Source organism: Crocodylus siamensis, chromosome 11 (assembly GCF_052110815.1).
Source record: "Crocodylus siamensis isolate JL-2025a chromosome 11, ASM5211081v1, whole genome shotgun sequence".
Classification (NCBI taxonomy): domain Eukaryota; kingdom Metazoa; phylum Chordata; order Crocodylia; family Crocodylidae; genus Crocodylus; species Crocodylus siamensis.
In genome coordinates, this window is record NC_143405.1 from 8,561,508 (window position 1) to 8,582,327 (window position 20,820).

Below are 20,820 nucleotides of genomic sequence, written 5' to 3' on the forward strand. Positions count from 1 at the left end.
CTCTGCTCCTCCATTTCAGGCTCACAAACCAAAAATGGCAAGACAGTAGTACCCTTGACAGATGCCCAAGCACCCAAAACACAATCGCCAGCCAGTCAAAAGATCAAAGACTTGGACCTTGTATTGCAACTCCTTTCTGGGGAGGGCTTGAAACTGTCCCATGCAGATTCCCCATCTTACACATTTCTCGTGTCTAGTCTCAGCTCACAGGCAACTTTAGTTCTGTCCTTTTGTGGGGCTTGGATTCAAAACCTCATTCCCTCCTCCATAAGCTGCTCCTACTTTCCTTGTCCCAGCATCAGTGTCCGTACATCAACATTGCACAGAAATGGCTGCTTGTATGCCCTTTTCGGCTCATTTTGTCCCACAGCTTCTACTGAATTTTAAGGAAATCGTTTCAGACCCTGAAGTCATGTCCATTTATGAACACCTGAGGTCAGCACTCCAGAAAGTTTCCTGCGTTGCAACCTCAATTAAGAAAGAATTTCTTATGGATGCTCTGGAATTTAGCAATGCAGAAGCTGAACTCAGCAACAGGGGTATGGTCTTCACCTCTGTCTTTACAGCATCACAGAGCACCAGTTTCATTTGTGGTCTCTAAGCATTACTACAGGAGAAATATTTAAGACCAATACACCATGCATATAAAAAAAAAAAGAGAGACAATTCTCAAATTTGACAGTTCAAGCATTAAAAAGTCACCAAACCCCCACCCCCTGAGATTTCCACCCCCGTGTTAATTCACACAGTATACACACAACATATCACTTTGACTAGACCTGTTCTGTTTGTCCAGTACCACCATCAGCAATGCTTAATTTAATCTCTACCCTAATGAACAAGATAACCACGCTAACAATGTCATTTACCTTTGGAATTCACTGGACTGGTGAGAGTTTGATTTTTCAGCCTCACTCTTTTATTACCAGCTTGGGGAGAGGTCGCATTGGGGCCTTTGCCTGCATGGGTAAATCCTTGTCCACACATGGGCATTTATCCACTTGTATGGACCAGACCACAGGGCCTTCGATTGCTGGGTGTGAGCGTTTTGGTTACAACTGCTAGCAGTAAATGCTTACAGTATTTTAATCTGAAAACAACTAGGATAGGAGACAGCTGGGTTTTAAAGTTTTGCCAGCAGATATGTGCTCCCAAATGGTTTTACAATGCTAAGATTTTTGCAAATGCTCTCAAAAACATGGACTGTATTTTTAAAAGTGCAGTGAGTCACGTCCCTTGTTTGTCAAGTTTGGACTCCCAGCAAGTTTGCTTTCAAAGGCAGAAACCCCCCAAAATAAATAAGCTGGAGGACTGCTGGCTTGGGTTATTAGTAACAGGCCATGCACCCTTTCATCTCCACATCATCAGCTGGAGCCCAGCCCAGAGTGGCTGTGATTGAATGGCACTAGCATCTGAAGTTTGTTCTGCTGTGGTTGGGAAATAAACTGTTGGTCATGGCCCAGTTCCTAGAAGACAGATGCCCTCATCACAATCCACCAGCACAAGTCCAGGCAGAGGGTAAATGAGAAGGAACAGATTTCAGTGCCCTCTAACCTTTGAAGACAGCCCTTCCAGGGCACGGGTGCAATATATTCACAAGGAACTGCAGGTAGGTGGGTACTGCTGTGGCCTGGTTGCGTGCCCATTTTATGAACGGAGGACTCTGGTCTGTCAATCTGGCTCCGTTCACAAATGTTAAATTCACGTAAATAAGTCATTTTTAAAAGGAACAAATTAGTTGAGCATAATTCTATAAAGTTATTTCATTTGTTTTTGCTCCTGCTCATTTATTCCAATCTGCTGCACCTTCCCTTGGAGAGGTTATTAGCTCTCTGCTAATGGCCGACAGCACTCGTTTAATTCTCCTTAATGAATGTATGACTGAGTAGCGGAAGCCATTATGTAGGGCTTAATAAAGGGCGGGAAGGAATTTCCTAAAATTTATTGCCACAGGCTGCTGCTTGAAGATAAAATAAATGGTAATTGCTTGGAACAGGGAAGAAGAGGATGATAAAACATGTGAGGATAGATGTGAGGTTAAAAAGAAAAAGAAGAAGAAAAACACCCCCAAGTGTTACAAGCCAAAATCTCAAAACCCAAAAAAGCAAGGCATCAAGATGGCCACCTCATACTTTTTTTTCTTTTGATGTTTGAGATATTCCCTTTGAACAGAGATTCTGGTTGATGAGCTTGATCTCAACTGAAAGGATTAATTTGTGACACTTGAGAGAGAAGTGTTCACCTACAAAAGAGAAAGAGATGGCATTAATTCAGATGGCATCTTATGAAAGTATAATTTATAGACAGGGACAAGATGGCAGGATCTGAGGATGCTTGGAAGGCAATCTTGGATTATGCAAACAGCTGCAACAAACACGGTTATAGCACGGAATGGTCCAAGTCCAGCTCCTTCCCATTGCCTCTGTCCTTTCCTTTCTCCACTGTTTTAGTTTGAGCACGAAAGGAAATAAGAGAGCATCAGACCTGCATGTTATTGTTTCTGCAATCTCTGTTATTGTTGGTAAAAGGAAAAAAAAAATCAATAGACTGAATAGAAAAGAAAGGGTCTGTCCTGGTACTCGGAGTGCTTGTCCTGAATTAATGCTGCAATCACTCTGTCATCCTCTCCGTGAACTCTAGGTCAAGTCTCAACAACTGGCAAGAACGAAGTGGAAATCAGAGACTCGCTCAGTGTAATCGCCTCTGAAAGAAAAGTACAGGTTTTCAAAACTGGGCTTTTTATTATAAAAGCTCACCATTTTTCAGTCTAGCTCCCTCACTTGCTGAACTTCACCCAGACAATATGATCAAGCCATACAGATGAGTCAGAGTGAGAAAAATTTGAGCAATACCTCTGGACCAGAAAGCTGGTTTTGTAAGTATGGCTTAGGAGGGTGACTTCCTGCAAATCACTACCAGGGTTACCTTCCAGTTCACTTACTACTGACTACAGGATGACAAAGAAAACAGACCACAGGCCAGAAGCAGAGAAATGCATTTTAATTACCAGAAGCACTGGGTTGAGAGAGCAAGAACTCACCCCAGAGAGAAAAATACAGAACCACCTCATTTATAACAAACTTTCGCGGGACCAGGAGGAAGGTTCATTACAAGAGGGTGATTACCATCCTAGAGTTAGGCAGTGTGTCGCATCTTCATGAAAGAAGTGGTTCCCAATGTTGGGATTCTTAAGAAGTGGAGGGATTGTTACAACATTGTGCTATAATTCAAAAGCCACACACTCAGGTCCATGAGCCCCGCTGTCAGCTTTACCCAAATGCAATGAGGGACCTAACAACTGGCTACACACAGCCAGAGGAAGCAGTAGCAGGTTGAGTGGACAAGTCATCCAGTTCCCTTGATCCCAAGACGGTAGGGGAAATGAAGGGAGCCCTATCCCATTTTCAGCAGCCAGTCAATGCACCCAGTAGCTTGAAAAATAAAACCTTTCCCACTGGCTTTGATCATCTTAAAGGAGTGAGAAAAGGGGGACACAAGTTCAATTTCTCTTCTAAATCTGCTGTGGGGCACTTGAATGCAAGCCAGTAGCTTCTCCAGCAGGTGACAAGAAATGAAAAATGTTCCTTTTCTAGACAAGAAGTTTCTTTCCTTCACCTGGACAATAGGATTTTTCATAGCTCTGGAGGAATACAAATAAGAAAATAAGTGGCCAACCTACAGAGAGGAGATAAATCGGAGGACAGAAAGGAGCTGCTCTAAGAGACAAAGCAACAATTTGGAAAAAACAGAGAAGACATAAGAGAGAAGAGTGGTGAGTAACTACAGGACAAGTGTGAAGTATCCTTTACCTTAGCGGGGGCAATGCCCTGTAATTAGGGAGAGGGACTTGGAAAAGCACAGTAACATTCACAAACCCAGCTGAGATCAGGGAAGAAAGAAAAGGCTGGATACAACAGCCACTTGTTTTTTCAGCAACAGCATGGGCTGTCCATTGCTAGCGCAGGCAAGACCCAGTTGTGTCGGGGGGAAAGAGGAGGTGGAATAGGGCAAAGCAGGAATCAAGGACCCAGGGTCATCATTTTTATCTGTGGAACGGAACGTATCAAAATAACAGGCAGCTCTATCATCCAGCCTGGCTCGTAACCACCCACGCAGCAGGAAGCGGGACAAGCGCTCTAGAGAGAAGCCCTGAACATTTCCTCCCTGCTCCCTCCCACCCCTCTTTGCCTTTTACTTTTACTTTTTTGTGCACCTCAGGAAACATCCCATTGCAAAACGGTCTTCAGAAATCGGGGTCCCCAAACTGAACCTTTTCAAATGCCCCCAACACCACTTAAAAGAAAAATCACTGTGCAAAGAAGCAAATATAGAACGCTTTGTTAACAACCGGATCTAACGGATTAGGAGTCAAGTTCAGCTTCAGCCGCAGCGACGGTCTACATTCAGAAGAAAACTAAGGCCGGGCTTCCTGCAGCAAGGTGTCCACACAGGCAGAACCTGGTGCCCACACAGACAATGGACTTTATGGGACTTGCACCCCGAGAGATCTGTAGAGAACATGTGCTCTCAACTGCAAAATTGGGCTCACGCCTGGTATAACAGGAGGGGCAACAGGTCCAGCCTAGTGGAGTTGGGCAGAGAGGATTTCCACAAAACCTTGCCACCAGGCTTGCTAATACTGCTTCACTTATCAACATCAAAATTCACAAGGGGCGTTTCGGAGGAAGCACCCATCTTGAGTTTTTCAGTCCGAGGGACATTTAAATAAGCACCCATCTTAAGCTTTTCAGTCCGAGGGGCATTTATCTGGCTGTGGTCTCTGGAGACAGCGAAACTACTACGTGTTCTGCAGCTGCCCTAAAATAAGGTGCCTGCTACAATAAAGGGGCAAGAATAAATACTTGAAGTTATAACTGGGGCATACCTCCTTCATGTCACGATGTACTGCCGAAAAGGGCACAGTGGCTTAGAGTCATGTTAGAGCTGGCACAGTTCTTCAAGCAAGGGCTGGGTTTGTGATGCTGTATACTAAGGATGGGGATATCTGGCTCTGAGACTAGGGTTAAGGTGTATGATTGGGTTAGGGAGATCCCTAGCTGACCCCTAGCCAAACGTACCCTTTTAAACAACCCCAAAACCATAGCTTGGCAAGCCTAAAAAACTCCATCCCAACTTCTAGCACAAACCCTAGCCTAAAACACAGAGCCCTACCAGCCACAATCCTTATACAAGTATGGTGGTCCATACCAACTCTACCCATAGAGGGCTGCAAGCCCTAGCTGCTGCAGCACTAAACCTACCCACAACCTTATCCTTAGCCTGGACAGCCCAACAAGTAAACCTAGACCACTGAGCCTTAAATATCACAGCCTTAATCCCAGCCCAGGGAACTCTGTCTGCCCCACATATAACCCTCCCTCTTTAGGCCCTAGCAGCTCTAACCCTAACTCTGGCAATACTGCAGCTCTAACCAATGACTCTAGCCTATAAGCCTTACTGTAACTCTGCTAGCACTCACACTGGCATCCCTAACTAACGCCAGGACCCTTAACAGGCCCATGGTCCAGAGAGCCTGGCTACTAGTTATCCCAACTCCAGTTCAGCCACAAAAAAAAAATCTACCCTTTATCAACAGACTGACAACTTTCCGCCATCTCTGCCATGACTCACTGAGACCAGGGTGATGAGGCAGTCTTGCAATGGGATGATTCAAAGCCAACTAGTAGCCATGAAATGTATATCATACCAAGGACTTCAGATCATCAGGTTCTGAAGTCAAGCTAGAAGTCCACCACATCCTAATATGGAAGCACCGCAGCTTGTAGGGCTGTCTCGGCCAGAGAGCGCGGGCTCTGTGGGTGTCTGTGTTTTACCTTGACCTGTGCGTATGCAATGCCTTTGCTATTATGTAAGGCTGAATGATGTGAACTTGGCCAAAATGCTGTAACACTCAGCTACTGGGGGAAGTTAAGAGACAGAGATAAGAAACTAGACACTCTGGCTTTTTTGTTCTCACCTTAGTTGCTTATTCACTATATTAAACAGAATGTAGCCCTTGTATAATTGCGCCTTTTGCTTCTTTCGATACTTACCTGACACTAAATGCAGTGTCGATCTTTGCTTTAATGTTCTTCAAATCTCATGTCCTAGGAAAAGCCTTTATCTGGGCTGTGAAGTTCCCAACTGCTATTGAGTGATATCTGGCTTATCACTGCCACAACAGCTCGTCCGCTGAAATGACTTGCAATGCCTGGGCTATGCAGAGTCAACCGCTAATTACAGAAACCCAAATGATTATACAAAAGTGTTCAAAGCCAGCACTTGCCTCCAAAAATCCCACTATTATTATTTTAATCTACCCTCTGCATGGCTCAGGAGATTATCTGCTTAAATAAGAAATGTTATTAACATTGCAGATGCTGTTAACCAGTCTGATGGGCTTTAGAGCTCCGGACTTCTTCAGTCCCATTTCTGCAGCAGGTTCCAAGCAAATTCTCCTGTGGTGAGCAGCAAGGAAGACAAAGGCTATCGAATACTATCCCAGTCCTCGAACAAAACCCTGCTGCTTTGTCTCCACTCTGCAGAGGAAGCAAGGAAACTAAAAGGTACAATTAGTTTCAGCCTGGACTTGGCTGTACTGGAGAAAGGACTCCAAAACCACTTTCACAGCATTGGAATGGCATAAACCCTAATGATGATAGCTTTTTTCCCCCCTCTTTTGGATAATGAGTATGAAGGGCTGAACAACCAATGACTGTTCCTGCTCTGACAGCAAAGCAATGATTATTAAGTACTTTAATTACTCCAACAACTTAAGGAGGCACAGTGGGCAATAGCTGGGCACTGTTTATTACAAAAATGGACTGTAGGTAACATGAAAAGTATGTAGGTACTGCTTTTGGCAGAATCAACCACAAGTCTTGAATACATAAAAATTAGAATAAAAGAAGAACCTTAAATTCAATCAATCCCCTTCCCAGTCAAATATGCTATAATTTCAGAAGAAATGATCATTTGGCTTTTAATTTGATACTTTTCACTGGAGCATCCCAAAGGTATTTGCAAACATTAAGTATACCCAGATAATACTTTTTTCCCTAATAGCCACTGCAATCATTCTGGCTGAACTGAAATGTACCTTTTAAACCAACGTTACACTTGGAGAGCCATACAGAGAATATGAAGAAGGCTTACAGCAGTAAAAATAATGGACAGGATCGCTCAAGTGTACATATTTATAGCCCAAACTGCTGTGCTGAATACATTAGTCTCTCTCATTATGACAACAATTCTCCCACCCAAATACTTGAGTAAGAGGAGAATATTCTAAGGATACAGAGTTTAACTTCTGTAAGGTCATAAAAGAGCATGATTAAGAATGCAACTCGGCTAATATTTTTGCTGTCACCTTACTTATGATAAAACTTCTGATGTTAAGTCGCTATTAATAGTGCAATTAGATACCAAAGGTTGACTCCTGCCATCCTGGAGACAAACGTTTAAATCTTCAGAATTGCCAAAATATTTAAACCCATCTCACGTTTCAGGAATATTCACCTCCTGCACCTATGGTACTGAGGGACCATGGTATAAGAAATACAATATACACAACTCAGAATTAAATTGAAAGAGATATAATACTTTAACAGTCAGTTTAACATAACTGAAAAGGGAGGGGAGGAAGATCCCATGCTGGCCACAGCAACCGAACTGAATGCCGTGCTGGAAAAAAAAAAAAAGCTAACCCATTATGTGTGTTACTCTGTCATTTAAAGCAGTGGTTCTCAAGCTTTTTTGTACCAGGACCCATTTGTAAACCCCGATGGCCAGTCCCGACCCAGTGCCCCTCAATCCTGCCCTGCTGCCCTGCACCTCAATCCCACCAGTGTGTGGGACAGAGGGTGCATGTGGGGGGCTGGAGCTCTGCCAGCCTGCACGATAAAAGTCATGGTTTCCCACATTTTTCTCCTTTAAAAGGAGAATCTATTTTTAAAGTTTGTTCACAACCCTTTCATATATTCTTGAGACCTGCTTTTGGGTTGCAACCCACAGGTTTAGAAATGCTGTTTAAAGCACAGAAGAATGGACTTCTGTGGGGCAGAGGTAAGATCCTCCTCCAAACAGCGAAAGCACTGGGCTTGCAAAACCTACAATGCAACTATTCAGTCATAAAGAGAGGGGGAGTGAAAGGGACTCGTCATCAGAAGGAAGATTTAAAAAGCCATGATTAAAAGGCTAATGATATGAGACTTCAGGTTCAACAGTTCTATAATAGTTTAGTGTGTCTTAAATAATTCAATAATATTAGAGTGAGAGAGAAAAAACATGGCTTCCTAACCTCTTTTTAACCCTGCACAGTGATTTCTACCCCAAATCCTAGCACTAGCCCCAGCTACCATCCAAATTATGTCCCTCTTTTTAAAGGGCTAAGGACTATTTTATTGAAACAGGAATCATTTCAACTCCTATTCAAGATCCAGAAAAGCCATCTAGTGGCCAAAGGATCACACTGTTGGTTTTTAAATTTCTTGCAGTTCCTTTAAAAACAACAACAACAAAATCACAAAAGGTTAAATAAAAAGTGACACCTAGAGTTGACTTTACCATATAACATCCCCGCTGATAATTGCTGCAGCCGTACCAGAAACCGAGGCTATCAAGAATATAACATGCGGCCCCTTATTGGCTCATTAGGCAGATCCAGCAGTCAGCAGAGATGGCCTTTTGAAAACATGCAGCTTTAACAAATGAAAAAGGAAGCACTTTCAGGAAACCTGAATGGCTTCCAAGTTAACAATGTTGTGCCTTTATGCCTTTATTAGGCTGATACCCACAGCTTTGACAAAACTGCAGCACCGATTCTTGGAACAGATAAGGGACTGCCAGTGATTTAGTGGTGCGGTGATTCCTATACCAGTTTGTACCAATTTCGTTTCTCCTTTGCAAATCAGTAGCTTTGGGTGTGTAGTAACAGGTTGACAGAGTTAACGGATGGCTTTCTCCTTCAGCCCTTTACATGGCAGATGAGTGCAGTAAATAGCTTCCCCCGGTGCAGCACTGACACAACGAGACACAGGGAGCAGGCACAATGGCCTTCACCCTCCCAGCTGCAACTCAAATTTGACAGGCAGGAAACAGAGCAGGTCAGGGAAGGGGGGATCCCGCATTTCAGTCAACTTTGCCATCTCAAAAGCCAGATGTTGGGTATGTGCCACCAAGAGGCAGCAGGCACGGGAAATGTAACATGGTCCTAATCATATAGATTCCCAGAGACCACAAGCCCGTTCTTTTTTTTCCTTTATGTCAAGTTAAGAGCACACTTCAAAACAAGGCTGGGTATGGTTGAGATTTCAGGAGAGAAAGACACTAACAAAGATTTGCTCTACAGATGAGACCGTGGAGCACGATATGATATAGAGAGTGCTTTAATTTGATGGAATTCACATAGCAGTGATAGGGTAGGAAGGAGACACAGTCCAAAACACAGTTCACTGCAGCACTATAATACGAACAGATACAAAAACAAAAAGCTCCAGATAGTTATAATACAACCACCTTGGTTCTTTACTACTAGCTATTAAAAATCTCTAATTCAATTCCATTTGCTAAGTGAAATCACCAGGGCAGAGACAATGCAAGACAAATGGAAGGTCTCTAGCAGCACAGGCTCAACTCCAACCTCACCTCCAGCAGACAAGATCAACTGCACTGAAAACGGGGGAATTAAACTACTATAGGACTGCAAGAACAGACTCATGCTTTTCTCCACACAGAACAAGACTCCAAGGAGATGCATCACAGAAAACAAACAAGAAAAGGAAAGGCCGGGCAGATGTTACTTTGCATAGCAGCCTGATCTTAAGGAAACTGCATTCAGAACTGCGTCCTGCCAACAGGGATGCCATCTAGACCATAGTTTCTCAACCGTACGCATACCCCTGGGGGTACGCAAGACACAAGCAGGGGTATGTGGGTACCCCAACACTCTTTCTTTCACTCTCTCTTCCTCCCAAAACTATGGCAAAAAATTTGGTGCGCCGTGCATTAAAATTCCCTAGTAATAATTTGGCATTCAGTCCTCCTAGCTTTGGGCAACATCACTTCTAGCCCAGGTACATACTTGAGTTGTGCACCCCTGGTGTAAAAGGTGGCAACCCTATCCACACCAGATCAGACATCTGTCATATCACGGCCTTATATACACAGCCCTTCTTTCAACATATACCACACATTAGTCTGTAAATATAAAATCCCCAGGAAAATTGAGTGTTGGGGTACTTATTAAAATTTTCAGAAGTTAAGGGGTACTTGCTACTTAAAGAGGTTGAGAAACACTGATCTAGACAGAGACTCTAAAAAAATGTTGGTACAGAAATCCTCTTAAGAGCAGTCAGCAGAGTGCCAAAAACACCTGCAACCTTGACCTGTAAGATGTTGGCATGCCAGGGGCAGACGGCAGGGGAGTCACGAGGGGTCCACAACCCTGGCCCCTTCCCTGCCATCTGCCCCAAGACACATGTACCAAGCAAAAATGTCCATGTGCACCATGCTCTGGCACCCATGGTGGTTGCCTATCCCTGTCCTAGAGCATAAAATTCAGCAACGTGGGAGGATTTGTACCAGATGCATACAACGTCCACCAGCTTCAACAGATGTTACACTGAGCAGCCAAAAGCAAAACCTGGGTGAAACTCAGACATAGAAGAAAGAACAATCAAGATCCATAGTGGAAAAAACTTGGCTTTATGGAGTTTTGGTTGCTAAAATTCTCTGGCTGCTCATTAGTTCTGCATCTTCTTTTAAATCAGAACCGCATGTTATTTGGCGAAGGGACTGACAACTCCTCCAGTTTAATCTGACTTCCACCAATGCATAAATAAGATTTAAGAACACAAGGAACAAAACCTAAGCAGTAGCTACTGGAAGTCCCCCTGTAACTTCTGATTAAACTGGTTTGTACATCCATACAGCAAACCTCCTCAGCTATTCACAACAGATCTTTTTATACCTCTTTTTCTAAGGAGACTTATTGCTACTTGCTAGTGTGCAACAGCAAACCAGCCTCACAAAAGACTATTGGATTGAGACACTGGCTCTCTTTATACTGGTATCAATAGATATTGTATATAAACTGCAGCCCCCCTCTGCCAAAGAGACAGTGGAAGGCAAGTATGAAACAATAATAATTCTCAGAGAATGCTGTTTTCAAGAGTATATTTGCTGTTTACATTGTCACTGTATTAATCTTTATTTGTGCCTGTATTAACATACATTAGTCAGAACAAAAGAAGAAATAAAAAATACCCCATAACATAGTGAATGCAACCTAGCATGTGGCTGCAGCGCTACACACACAATGAGTACCATCAGCATGACTGAAATCCATTCACAACCCCATACTAGATTTCAAAATTCTCAGTGGATACAGTAGCATAGGATAGGAGCTTCATCAATTTTCTCCCCACATTGCACGGGTCTTCTGGAAAACTCAAGTCTTGCAAACTTAAACAGGAATGTAGATGATCTGCACTCAGTTAATCAGTCCTTGCTTGACATCTTGTCACCAAACACTAAAAGGAAGTCATGCTTACAGCCACAAGCTTTGACATGAGGACGCAGTAGCAATAAGAAGTGCTGCATCTAGTCTATACGCTAAAGAAATTTGCCGGAGGTGACATAGAAAGGCAGTGGCAAAGGCAGGGATGTAACATAAGAGTCCCGGCACTGTCTGATGCTCTATCCACAAGAACAACTCAGCTCCCTGCCACAAAAGGCTGAAGCTTTTGCATTTTCCCTTTAAGATCACTACAGGTTGTTGGCTTATTCTGAAATGCACGGGATAAGACGACCACTTGCAAGCACTCAGTTCCATTCTAATAAACTGCATTCTCCTCTTGCCTCCTCGTGCTGATCTTCTCATGTGAGATTTTTATCAAAAAAGGGTAAATAACAAGAATGTAAAAGCAGTATAATGTATTAATGAAAGCCTGGCACTCCGGCAATGACCCCGTCGTCATCATGAAAGAGACGGCCTGCTTGAGCACAGCCAGTTATTGGAGATTAGTCAGTCTGCAAAACAGCACAGCTTTGCCCAGGAAAAGGATTAGCCATTCCCCATCACCTCCTTCTCCACCAATGACTGGAGAAAAACAGCTTAGCTGCTCTTGGGGCTCTTTCCTAACTTATTCTAAGCCTAGCTGAAGTGGTATAGAGGGAGGTTAGTGAAACCTACTGAGTATTTGGTAGCTGGAGCAAGACAATTGGAGAAGAAGCTTTGTAGGATAGGTGGGATCAATGTAGGATACATGGGATAAGTGTAGGATAGATGTAATCAGAGTCAGCAGACAAAGCCAGCTTTGGGGTGTGGCATACACAAAGACAACCCTGTGTTAGTATTAACAGCACATGAGATTTGGCTGCAGAGCCAGTGGTCTCAATGCTGGTCCGGGTGCCCCAGCACCTCCTAAACAAGTATTGAGATTACAGTTCAGAAGCTGCCAATTCTCCAGCCTAACAGGGCAAGTGCAGTTTATCCTCTCAGAACACAGGATGGAAGTGGTACAGGCGGACTTCAAATAATGGACTTGCAATGAACGGACATTAAAGGTACAATCCCAGGTGAAAGGTCTGAAATGGAATCAGCTGAAGCAAAGCAGTTCCTTTTAAGTCTCAATTTCTGAAGCTGACAAGCAATCAGGGGGCTGGTCCACCCAGGAACAGTGCCAAGACAGATGCAAGGTTGCAACTACCTGGGGCTTTCCCATTTGTTAGTTTGCCTTTATGAGACTGTTTCTCACGTGAAAAGGGCCTCGGGTGAATGTTCCCATATACAGGCAGCAGAAACCTCGGTAAACTTCCCCTCTCTCAAAAAGATCCTAAAGCTGGAAGATGCGACTAGAGGCTTTTATCATTACTACCTGCTCCAGACCAACCAGTCTCCAAAGCTAGATTCTATCCCGGCTCTGCCTTTAAGGCCAATTTTGATAGTGTCACAACTGAAACAACAAACAAAATAAATACACATCATGAAATCAGGTTGTTTGCTATGCAGTACCATAAACTTCTGGAAAGAAAGGAACTAAAGATGTAATTAGTGCTCACACAGCTGTGACTCCAGCATGTTTGAGCCATGCCCCAGGACACCTGTGATACATACCATCACTGCCTCCGAACAGGGCCAAATGGAAGGAAGCATCCTGCCCTGCTCCATGGCAGGTACATATCTGCTTCACTCTCATGCATGCCTTTAGCACCAGACTTTCACTCACCTCCTTAAACCCTCACACCACATGCATCTCCTGTGGCTCTGCTGACAAACCCCATGGAAAGACCACCTCTACACTGTGCTATGAATTCAACCTGTGCACCAGAACCTCTACCCTTCAGTCACACACACAGGGATCAGGTGCAAGTCATACTACCCTCCCTTCTAACTCACCTCATGCCAATTGCAGCTGTGCCAGCGAATCCCTTCAACATTCAATCCATCAACACCCAAAACAGTAAATGCAGCCCAGGCACTTGCCGACTATTCCCACTGATTAGTGTCAATGTGAGGGGAGGCAGAAGGCTAAAGCTGCATCAGGGTGGACCTCACCTCTATTTCCAGTTCTTCAGAAATGTGAGCTTGAACCAGGAGCTGAGCTACTCTGGTGCAAATTACAACACCTGGATGGCAGCAGTTCCAAACAGCTTTGAGTTTCAAACCGCATTGCTGCCTGCAAAGCCCACTTCTCTGGGGTACATGACTGCAAGTACTAGCATAAGCAATTCCATTTCTGTCAAGCTCATGACCTCATAAACTGTAATTCCTCTTAGGGTCCCACCCTGCTGTTTGGGGACTGCTACCCTAGGGATACTGTACCCTGCACTAACTCTGAACTGCACCTTGCTCCCCCACCCTAAAACATGCCCCTACATAAGAGGCCATGAGGAGGATTAGAGAATGCCTCCTGTGGTAGGAAACTGTGAGAGCAAGAGTCAAACTGCAGGGGACTACCCCAGGGGAAGCCTCAACTGTCTAGTCCACACAGATTTAAGACCACTACTTACCTTCTTACGATTCAAAAACATCTAGAACAGCCTGGATGCTACATAATCAGCCAGAGCTAGGAGCCACTACCCTCTAAGTCGCTTTGCTGTACATCATCATCCAACATTGCTTAGTTCATCCACAGGCCCAGAACACAGGAATGTCTCAGATTCCTCATTAACACAGACCCAAATCTGCCAGCTTTATCATGGGCAGAACTTAGCTCTGAAAGTGGTTCCACTGATTTCAGTGAAACGGGTTATAAAAACAAGGCATTACCCACTGCAAGGCTGAAAAGCATGATGTACATAAATGCTTGTCTGAGATGATGCTGTTCCTTCATGGTCCATGTACACTAACTTGAAACCTCTGTCTATATTTTTACCCTTAACTGTTTTTTATGACACCCACCCCAAACAAGCACTGGAATTTACACAAGTACAGAGGCAAAAAACAATACAGCCACCAACTTGTTGCCTGCTGCTTACAACGCAAGCAAGTTGAGTAACCTGCCCGTTGGTTAAATCAGTGATGCCCAACTCATCTGGCCCCGTTAGCTGGATGGTGGCACAGGGCCAGATCTGATGGGCGGAGTGCATCTGCGAGGCAGATGAGTGGCACAGAGCCAGGATGAAGCCCTGATCTGGCACGTAGAGTTGTGTCATCAGCCTCAGAGCTCCCTGAAAGTCCAGAAATCTGGCAGTAGGACAAGCCATAGCAGCATCAATTGCAGTAGCTCCAGGAACCAGGGCAATTAATGCAGCCACCACTCCCCCGCCACCAAATTTCCAAACCAATGGAGAGCCCTGAAGATCAGACTCTGTGAGCTGTACCTCACCCCTGGGTTAAATGCATAACTTGCCTAAGTGCAGAGGAACTCTTTAGCCCCACTGCTTTGTGACATACCTGTTCAGTTTAACTGCACAATTGGTGAGAGGACTAAAGTAGTCTTAAATTGACACAGTCAATGCCAAGGCTACTATTAGAGACTTCAGGTCATCTAAAAAACAAGGTAACCAACTTTAGTGAGGTGCTTATAGCTATGGGCAGGCTGTCCCTGTAGTAAATTCATTGATCCCATTGAGTTGGGTATGTGCCAGTACCAAGGCTATGCTCTTAAATAGAGTGTGCTGTATAATGAAAATGTTAAAGAGCAATTACTTAAAACAACTGTGATTTTGAAGAATTAGAATCAGATTTGTTTCCATAAAAGATGACCTCCAGCTGCTTCTCATGAATAATATTTTAAATATTAATTATTCTCTGTTCAGAAACCAAGAAGGCAGTAAAGTTGGATGATAGCATGTTTTCTTTTAAATGGCAAGATATGTAATTTGAGAAAGATAAAAAGCACCAAAGACTACCATCAATTTCTCCTTGCTGGTTTGTTTCCCAAGAATGGCATGCAATTCATTCACAGAACAGTGTTTTGTAGGTCAGGTTTCAGCCAGGAGCTTTTTAAACAGCCTTAACCCATAGCAGAGATGAACAGAAACAGCAGAGCAGACTTAACTATTATCTGCGTGCTGAGAGTCACTTCAGATGCGCAGAAGTAGAAGAGAAGCTTTTCCTCTTGTGGGTAAGTGAGACCGTACTTCTGCAATCCCTTAACAGATGTACTAGTCATGATGGCCTCTTTCAAGTTGTATTCTTTTTTTAATTAGGGGAGCAAGGTCTCTGGTGGACATATGGAGTATGGGTCTCATAGATACTCCTCTTCCTTGCAAATGTGCTAGGCTCTCCTGACCTCAGGTCATCCTGGCAAAAAAAGTTACCATCTGTCTACTCCTGTTCGATGATCAAAAAGCAGGCTTGCTGCCTTGTCTGGCTGATCAAAACCCTGAAGCTGGGCAGAATATTGCGTTGTTTGTAGTTAAGTGTTTTGTTGCTCACTCTGGCCCATCTGACCTTGAAGCTGTCTCAAAAAGCACAGAAGCAACAGAGATGGGGAGGGTGCACTTGTTTTGCTTTTTTCCTTTCCAAGGTACTGAAGCCTTGGCTTGGAGTGTTCTCATAGCAAGAACATGCCACTGATAAGAGGGCTGGGTCAGCTTCACTATCACCTAGCTTTCCACGGTTCAGCTTCAGTTAACAAACAATCACTGTGCAGTGATCAGGCAGGGAAAAATAAGTTAGTCGGGACTACTCTGGTTTTAACATGTCAGTATATCTGCAGCATCCCCTGCTAAGAATCCTATTGAATTCCTTGGTCCTGCTGAAAAATTAAAAGATTAAAAAAAAAATAATAATAATAATAATAAAGCCATTTACCAAACAAACCTCACCCCACAGACTTCATTTTCACATCTTCACCTGGTTTGGTCTTTTCTGAGAAGACAAATATAGCAAAGCTTTCTACTGGACAAGGATGATGTTACTTTAGTCAGCATTTTTACCCAAACTTTGTTGTGATCTGTTTCTTGTCAAGATGCCGTAAGTAATGAGAGGTCTTAAAAGAAGTGAAGAATTCAAATGAAGTGCTAGACAAGTGAAGAACAGTCAAAAAGTTTCTTTCTGCATCTGTCTTTTAAAAGGGGCCCTATTACCTTAAAACTTAGTCAGCCAAAAAATCTGAGTTCAAATGATGAGTTATGGGTATTACCACCCTCTCCCCCATGCTGCACTGACCATTTCCTGTCCCATGACTGGGTGCACGGCCCAGTCGTACAAAGTCCCTCAAAAGTAGCTGTCCTGAAAGCGGGTCCATGTGTGCAGAGCCCTATACCTACAGGCATCATCACACCAGGAGACCGTGGCCGAGCTGGCCCAGAGGAAGTGAAAGTGAGAGTGATATCCATTCACAAGGGAAACACACATAAACACACTTCCAGGCATCACAAACTTACACACAGAAGTAACAGCCTCCCTTCTAAGCACACAGGTTCACCAGGACACGTATCACCAAACTAGTCCACATCCTTTAAATACACAAGTGAAAGGATGCAAAATATTCTCTGACCTTAGAAGAAAAGACAGACGTATCTTTTTAATTTACTAAGAAGCTGCCTTCCCTGCATTTAAGCTTTATAATAATGCTCCCTCCCCAAGCCCACTCATCAGTCATGCAACTGGGAAACAGCAATTGAACGTGACAAAATATTCTTAGGCACTAATCACACCTAAGATTCAGCACAAGCAGCAAAAGGAGGAAAGCAAAAACCTTGACCTCCGCTTTTTTTAACCCTTTCAAAAAGCCAACAGTGCACTGTAGAGGGCAGGTCAACTCAGCCGCTTACCATGCTCCACGAAGACATTGCAGTGAGGGCCTCCATGCCTGGATGACTCCTTCTTCCCTGCTCCCTTGATGAAGTGCAGGGCAGGCAGACTCGGCCTCCTTTGGTCCCCAAGAACTTTTCCAGGCTGTTGCCCCATAAAGTAACGCTAGGCTGCCGCTCCCAGGACCAGAGCGGTTTGGCGACAGACAGCCCCGATCTTCCAGGCTGGGAGTTTTGCAGGAAAATGAGACAACCAAGGAGCAGGGGGCTGCGTTCACATCATCCTCCAAACAAGTCACTTGAGGTGGAGAGTTCAGTCAGGTGCGCAGGCGCTCCTGACGCTCAGCGAGGCCGGTGGCTTGACGCGAACCCGTGCAGGGTAACAAGATTCAGGAAGGACAATGAGGCTTACACAACCGTCAAGGGGCCCATCTACAGCGGCTCATCCACCAGGCGGGACAAGAACGAGTTCATCTCGCCGAGCACCGACCCACCTCCACGGTCACCCAGGGCAGGAGACGGTCATTCCCCCGCAGTCCAGGTCTGCATTTCTTTTTTTCTTCCTTTTCTTTTGCATAGCATTCAGTGAGAAAGGCCAAAAAAGAGGCAAGGAGAGTGGGCGGGGGGGTGGCTTCAGGTATCAGGGGGCGCCAACTCGGTCTGACCAGGCTCGGTGTCCCCGAGGCGACCGTGTCGGACGCTTGCCCACGGCTACCTGCGCCACCGGCGCCTCGCGCTCACGGCAAAGCGATGCAGCCAGGCCCCCACCCTGCCCTGCTCACAAGGGCCGCGGGGTAGGCGGCAGGGGCCACAGGCATGTGCCAGCACAGATGAAGCTGGGGGCACTGGGCCGGCTTCATTCCCCCCGGCCCGGGGGGGGTCACCCCCACACCCCACGGGGGGAGGGGGCAGGGGAGTCTAGGGCGACACAAGGGGGGTCAGACCCCAAAGTGGGGGGGTTAAGACGGAGGGAGAGCCTCAGACCCCCAAAGTGTGGGGGGGGGAAGTCAGGCGGGGGGAGGGGCTCCGACCCTAGGGGGTGGCGGACGGGCACGGGGAGGGGTCGCTGCCCGGAGCGCGGCGGCGAGATCCGCTCCCGGAAGCCGCGGCCCGGCCGCTTCCGGCCCCGCCCACCCCGCCTCAGGGCCGCCCGGGGGGCGGGGCTAGCGCGGCGGCGGTGCGACGTCTGAGGGGTGGAGCCGGTGTGCCTGGCCCCGGCCCGTGCCGAGGGCCGCTTGAGAAGGCGGGTGGCGGCGCCGCGAGCCCCGTGCGGGGTCCGACCGTGCTGCAGCTCTTTCCGCTTCCCACCCGGCTGCTCCTGCAGCAGCTCCACCTGCCATGATCCTGCGGGCTCCCTCCCGACTCCGCAAGCCCTGCGTCTGTGCGCATGTGCCGCAGCCCGTCCCACGGTGGCTTCGCACGAGAGGCCGGGGGCAGTTTTACCGCGTGGCAGCGGTGCCCGGCTGAGACCCGCCGCGGTTCCTCACCAGGGATGCTGCCTCAGCGGAAGACGTTAGGGAGGGGGGCCCCGACTTGAAAAGGCTGACAGCCTCTTCTCTCGATGCTTTGTGACCAAACGGTGCAACGGACAGTTGAGTAGGGCCTATTCGGTCTAGCCCAGGGGTGGGCAAAATACAGCCTGCAGGGCCCCTAAGAATTAGAAAATTACTATTTATTTGCTCCTAGCTGCCTGTCAAAGATGACAGGAGCCAGGGGCAGTAGGACCCAGAGGAAGCTAGTGGCAGGACCTAGCAGCAAGGTCTGCCCAGGCCTGGCCCCCCAGCCAGAAACCCCTGCCTACAGAGGCTTCAGACCTGGGACCATGAGGCTGTTCCTGCTTCCCTGCACCGGAAAGGGAAATGCGGCCCTCAACAGTTTGCCAAAACTCAGTAAGCGGCCCTTCACCCAAAATAATTGCCTACCCCTGGTCTAGCCAACAAGGAGCAGTTGTGATGTTCACGTTTGCCTGTTTTGACTCCGGTCATTTGCCAGCATTCAGACCTCGCATGTTGTTTCCAGCAAGAGGAAAAGCCGAGGAGACGGTTGTGTTTCTTTGATGCAATCCGATTGATTTATGAAGAACGTCCTGTTTTCCAGGACGTGGCAGGAGAGTTGCTTTGCTAACAGGTCTAGGCCTCTGCAGCCAGCACGTGACCCAAAAGCTGCCTCCTCTGAGGTATAGATCACATAGGTTTCTCTACTGCCTTCTCTGTCCGACTCCCTGGTGTTTCTGCTGCTCCCCTTCTGCCTTCCTCTTCCACCTCCCGGGGCTCCAAAGGATACCCCAGCATAAAACCCACAGATTGCAGGGGGCCAAGTCTTGCTCGTGACCAGGGCTGCAGAAAGCAGCTCCTATTCTTTCATTTGTTTGTTGCACAGAAGGGGTTTCACTGCCTCTTGCATTCCTCCTGAATGAAGTGTGGTGGTTACACCCACCAGCTGCAATGAGGTTTCACCCAACCCCCAGCCTCACAGGATCCTTGAACCCCCTTGTTCTCTACCTTAATGCCAAATCTTAACATGTTAAACTGTTTGGTCCCCAGGAACTAGAGACAGCGGCTTCAAGGCTGCTTTTGACAGCAGGGTTTTTTATACACTGACAAGCCGTTCCACTGGGGCTCATTTTTAATTCACCTGACACCACGCCCCAAACTTTCCTTGAAACACAGGCATGAACCAGGAATGACCCAGTTACTACATCAGATTAAGCAACAATTGGATTAATTATACATTTGCATGAGATGTAAAAATCCCAGCACACATTGCTGGGAGAGCAGAGGTCCTTCTCGATGCTATTAAAGTAACTCAAATTTGAGCAGTAATAAAAACAACATCAGTAGCTTCAATGTTTCTCTCATTTCTGCCAGCAGCGCCCATCAATAGGAGAACCCTTCCTTGCAAATCCTTCCAAAGAGAAGCAACGATCGGTCCGAATAACTTTAAAGCTCCTCCGCTGTAGATGCTTACCCTGGTACTTGCCCTTTGTTCTCTCTAAACCAGTGGTTCTCAACCTTTTTAGACTCAAGGCACCCTTCAGAAAGTGCCAGATGTTAGCTTTCATTTGTTTTTTAACTACAGAAAAATAATAGAGCAAGTTTTCTGTTCCAAAGAACTCAGAAAAGCCACAAAAAAGTCGCAATGTTTTTGATGTTATGGATTCCCATTTGAAATCTTTGGCTTTATCTTGTGAATTGTGGCAGTGTTTGCACCCTGTATCACCTTAAAAAGGATTGTGCAGCACACCAGAGTATTGTAGTAGCCTGGTTGAGAATTGTTGCCCTAAACAAAGCGTAATACTCTTTGCATCCAAACATGCAGAAGTGCTTGAGAGAGCTTGCAAGCAGGCTAAATGGTGGCTGACACAGCTTCAGTGTAGATGGAACAAATTAAAACCAGCTTGTTCTGAGTGCATTTGGTGCCCATTTGGATGCCTCAGCACTCCTGCAATTAACATGGCTGTTGATTCTAGCTTTCCCTTTGCTCCCAAGCCAGAAGTTAACCTTGGTCTTCTTTCTGTTTCCTCCCCCATGTCTCCCTTGCCCGGAATTTGCTTACATCCTCCCCTCAGAGAACTGCCAGGAATCATCTTTACCTTCACCCTGCTTTTGCCCA

General features: G+C 45.9%; 1 protein-coding gene across 1 annotated transcript in view; it reads right to left on the reverse strand.

Annotated features, from left to right (window-relative positions):
* Positions 1-18,225, reverse strand: part of ABL1 (ABL proto-oncogene 1, non-receptor tyrosine kinase) — a 97,537-nt gene extending 79,312 nt beyond the window's left edge. The window contains exon 1 of the mRNA XM_090021323.1: positions 17,230-18,225. Coding sequence (XP_089877449.1) covers positions 17,230-17,365 — 136 coding nt within the window. The 5' untranslated portion in view covers positions 17,366-18,225. The remainder of the gene's footprint in view (positions 1-17,229) is intronic.
* Positions 18,226-20,820: the final 2,595 nt, after the last annotated feature.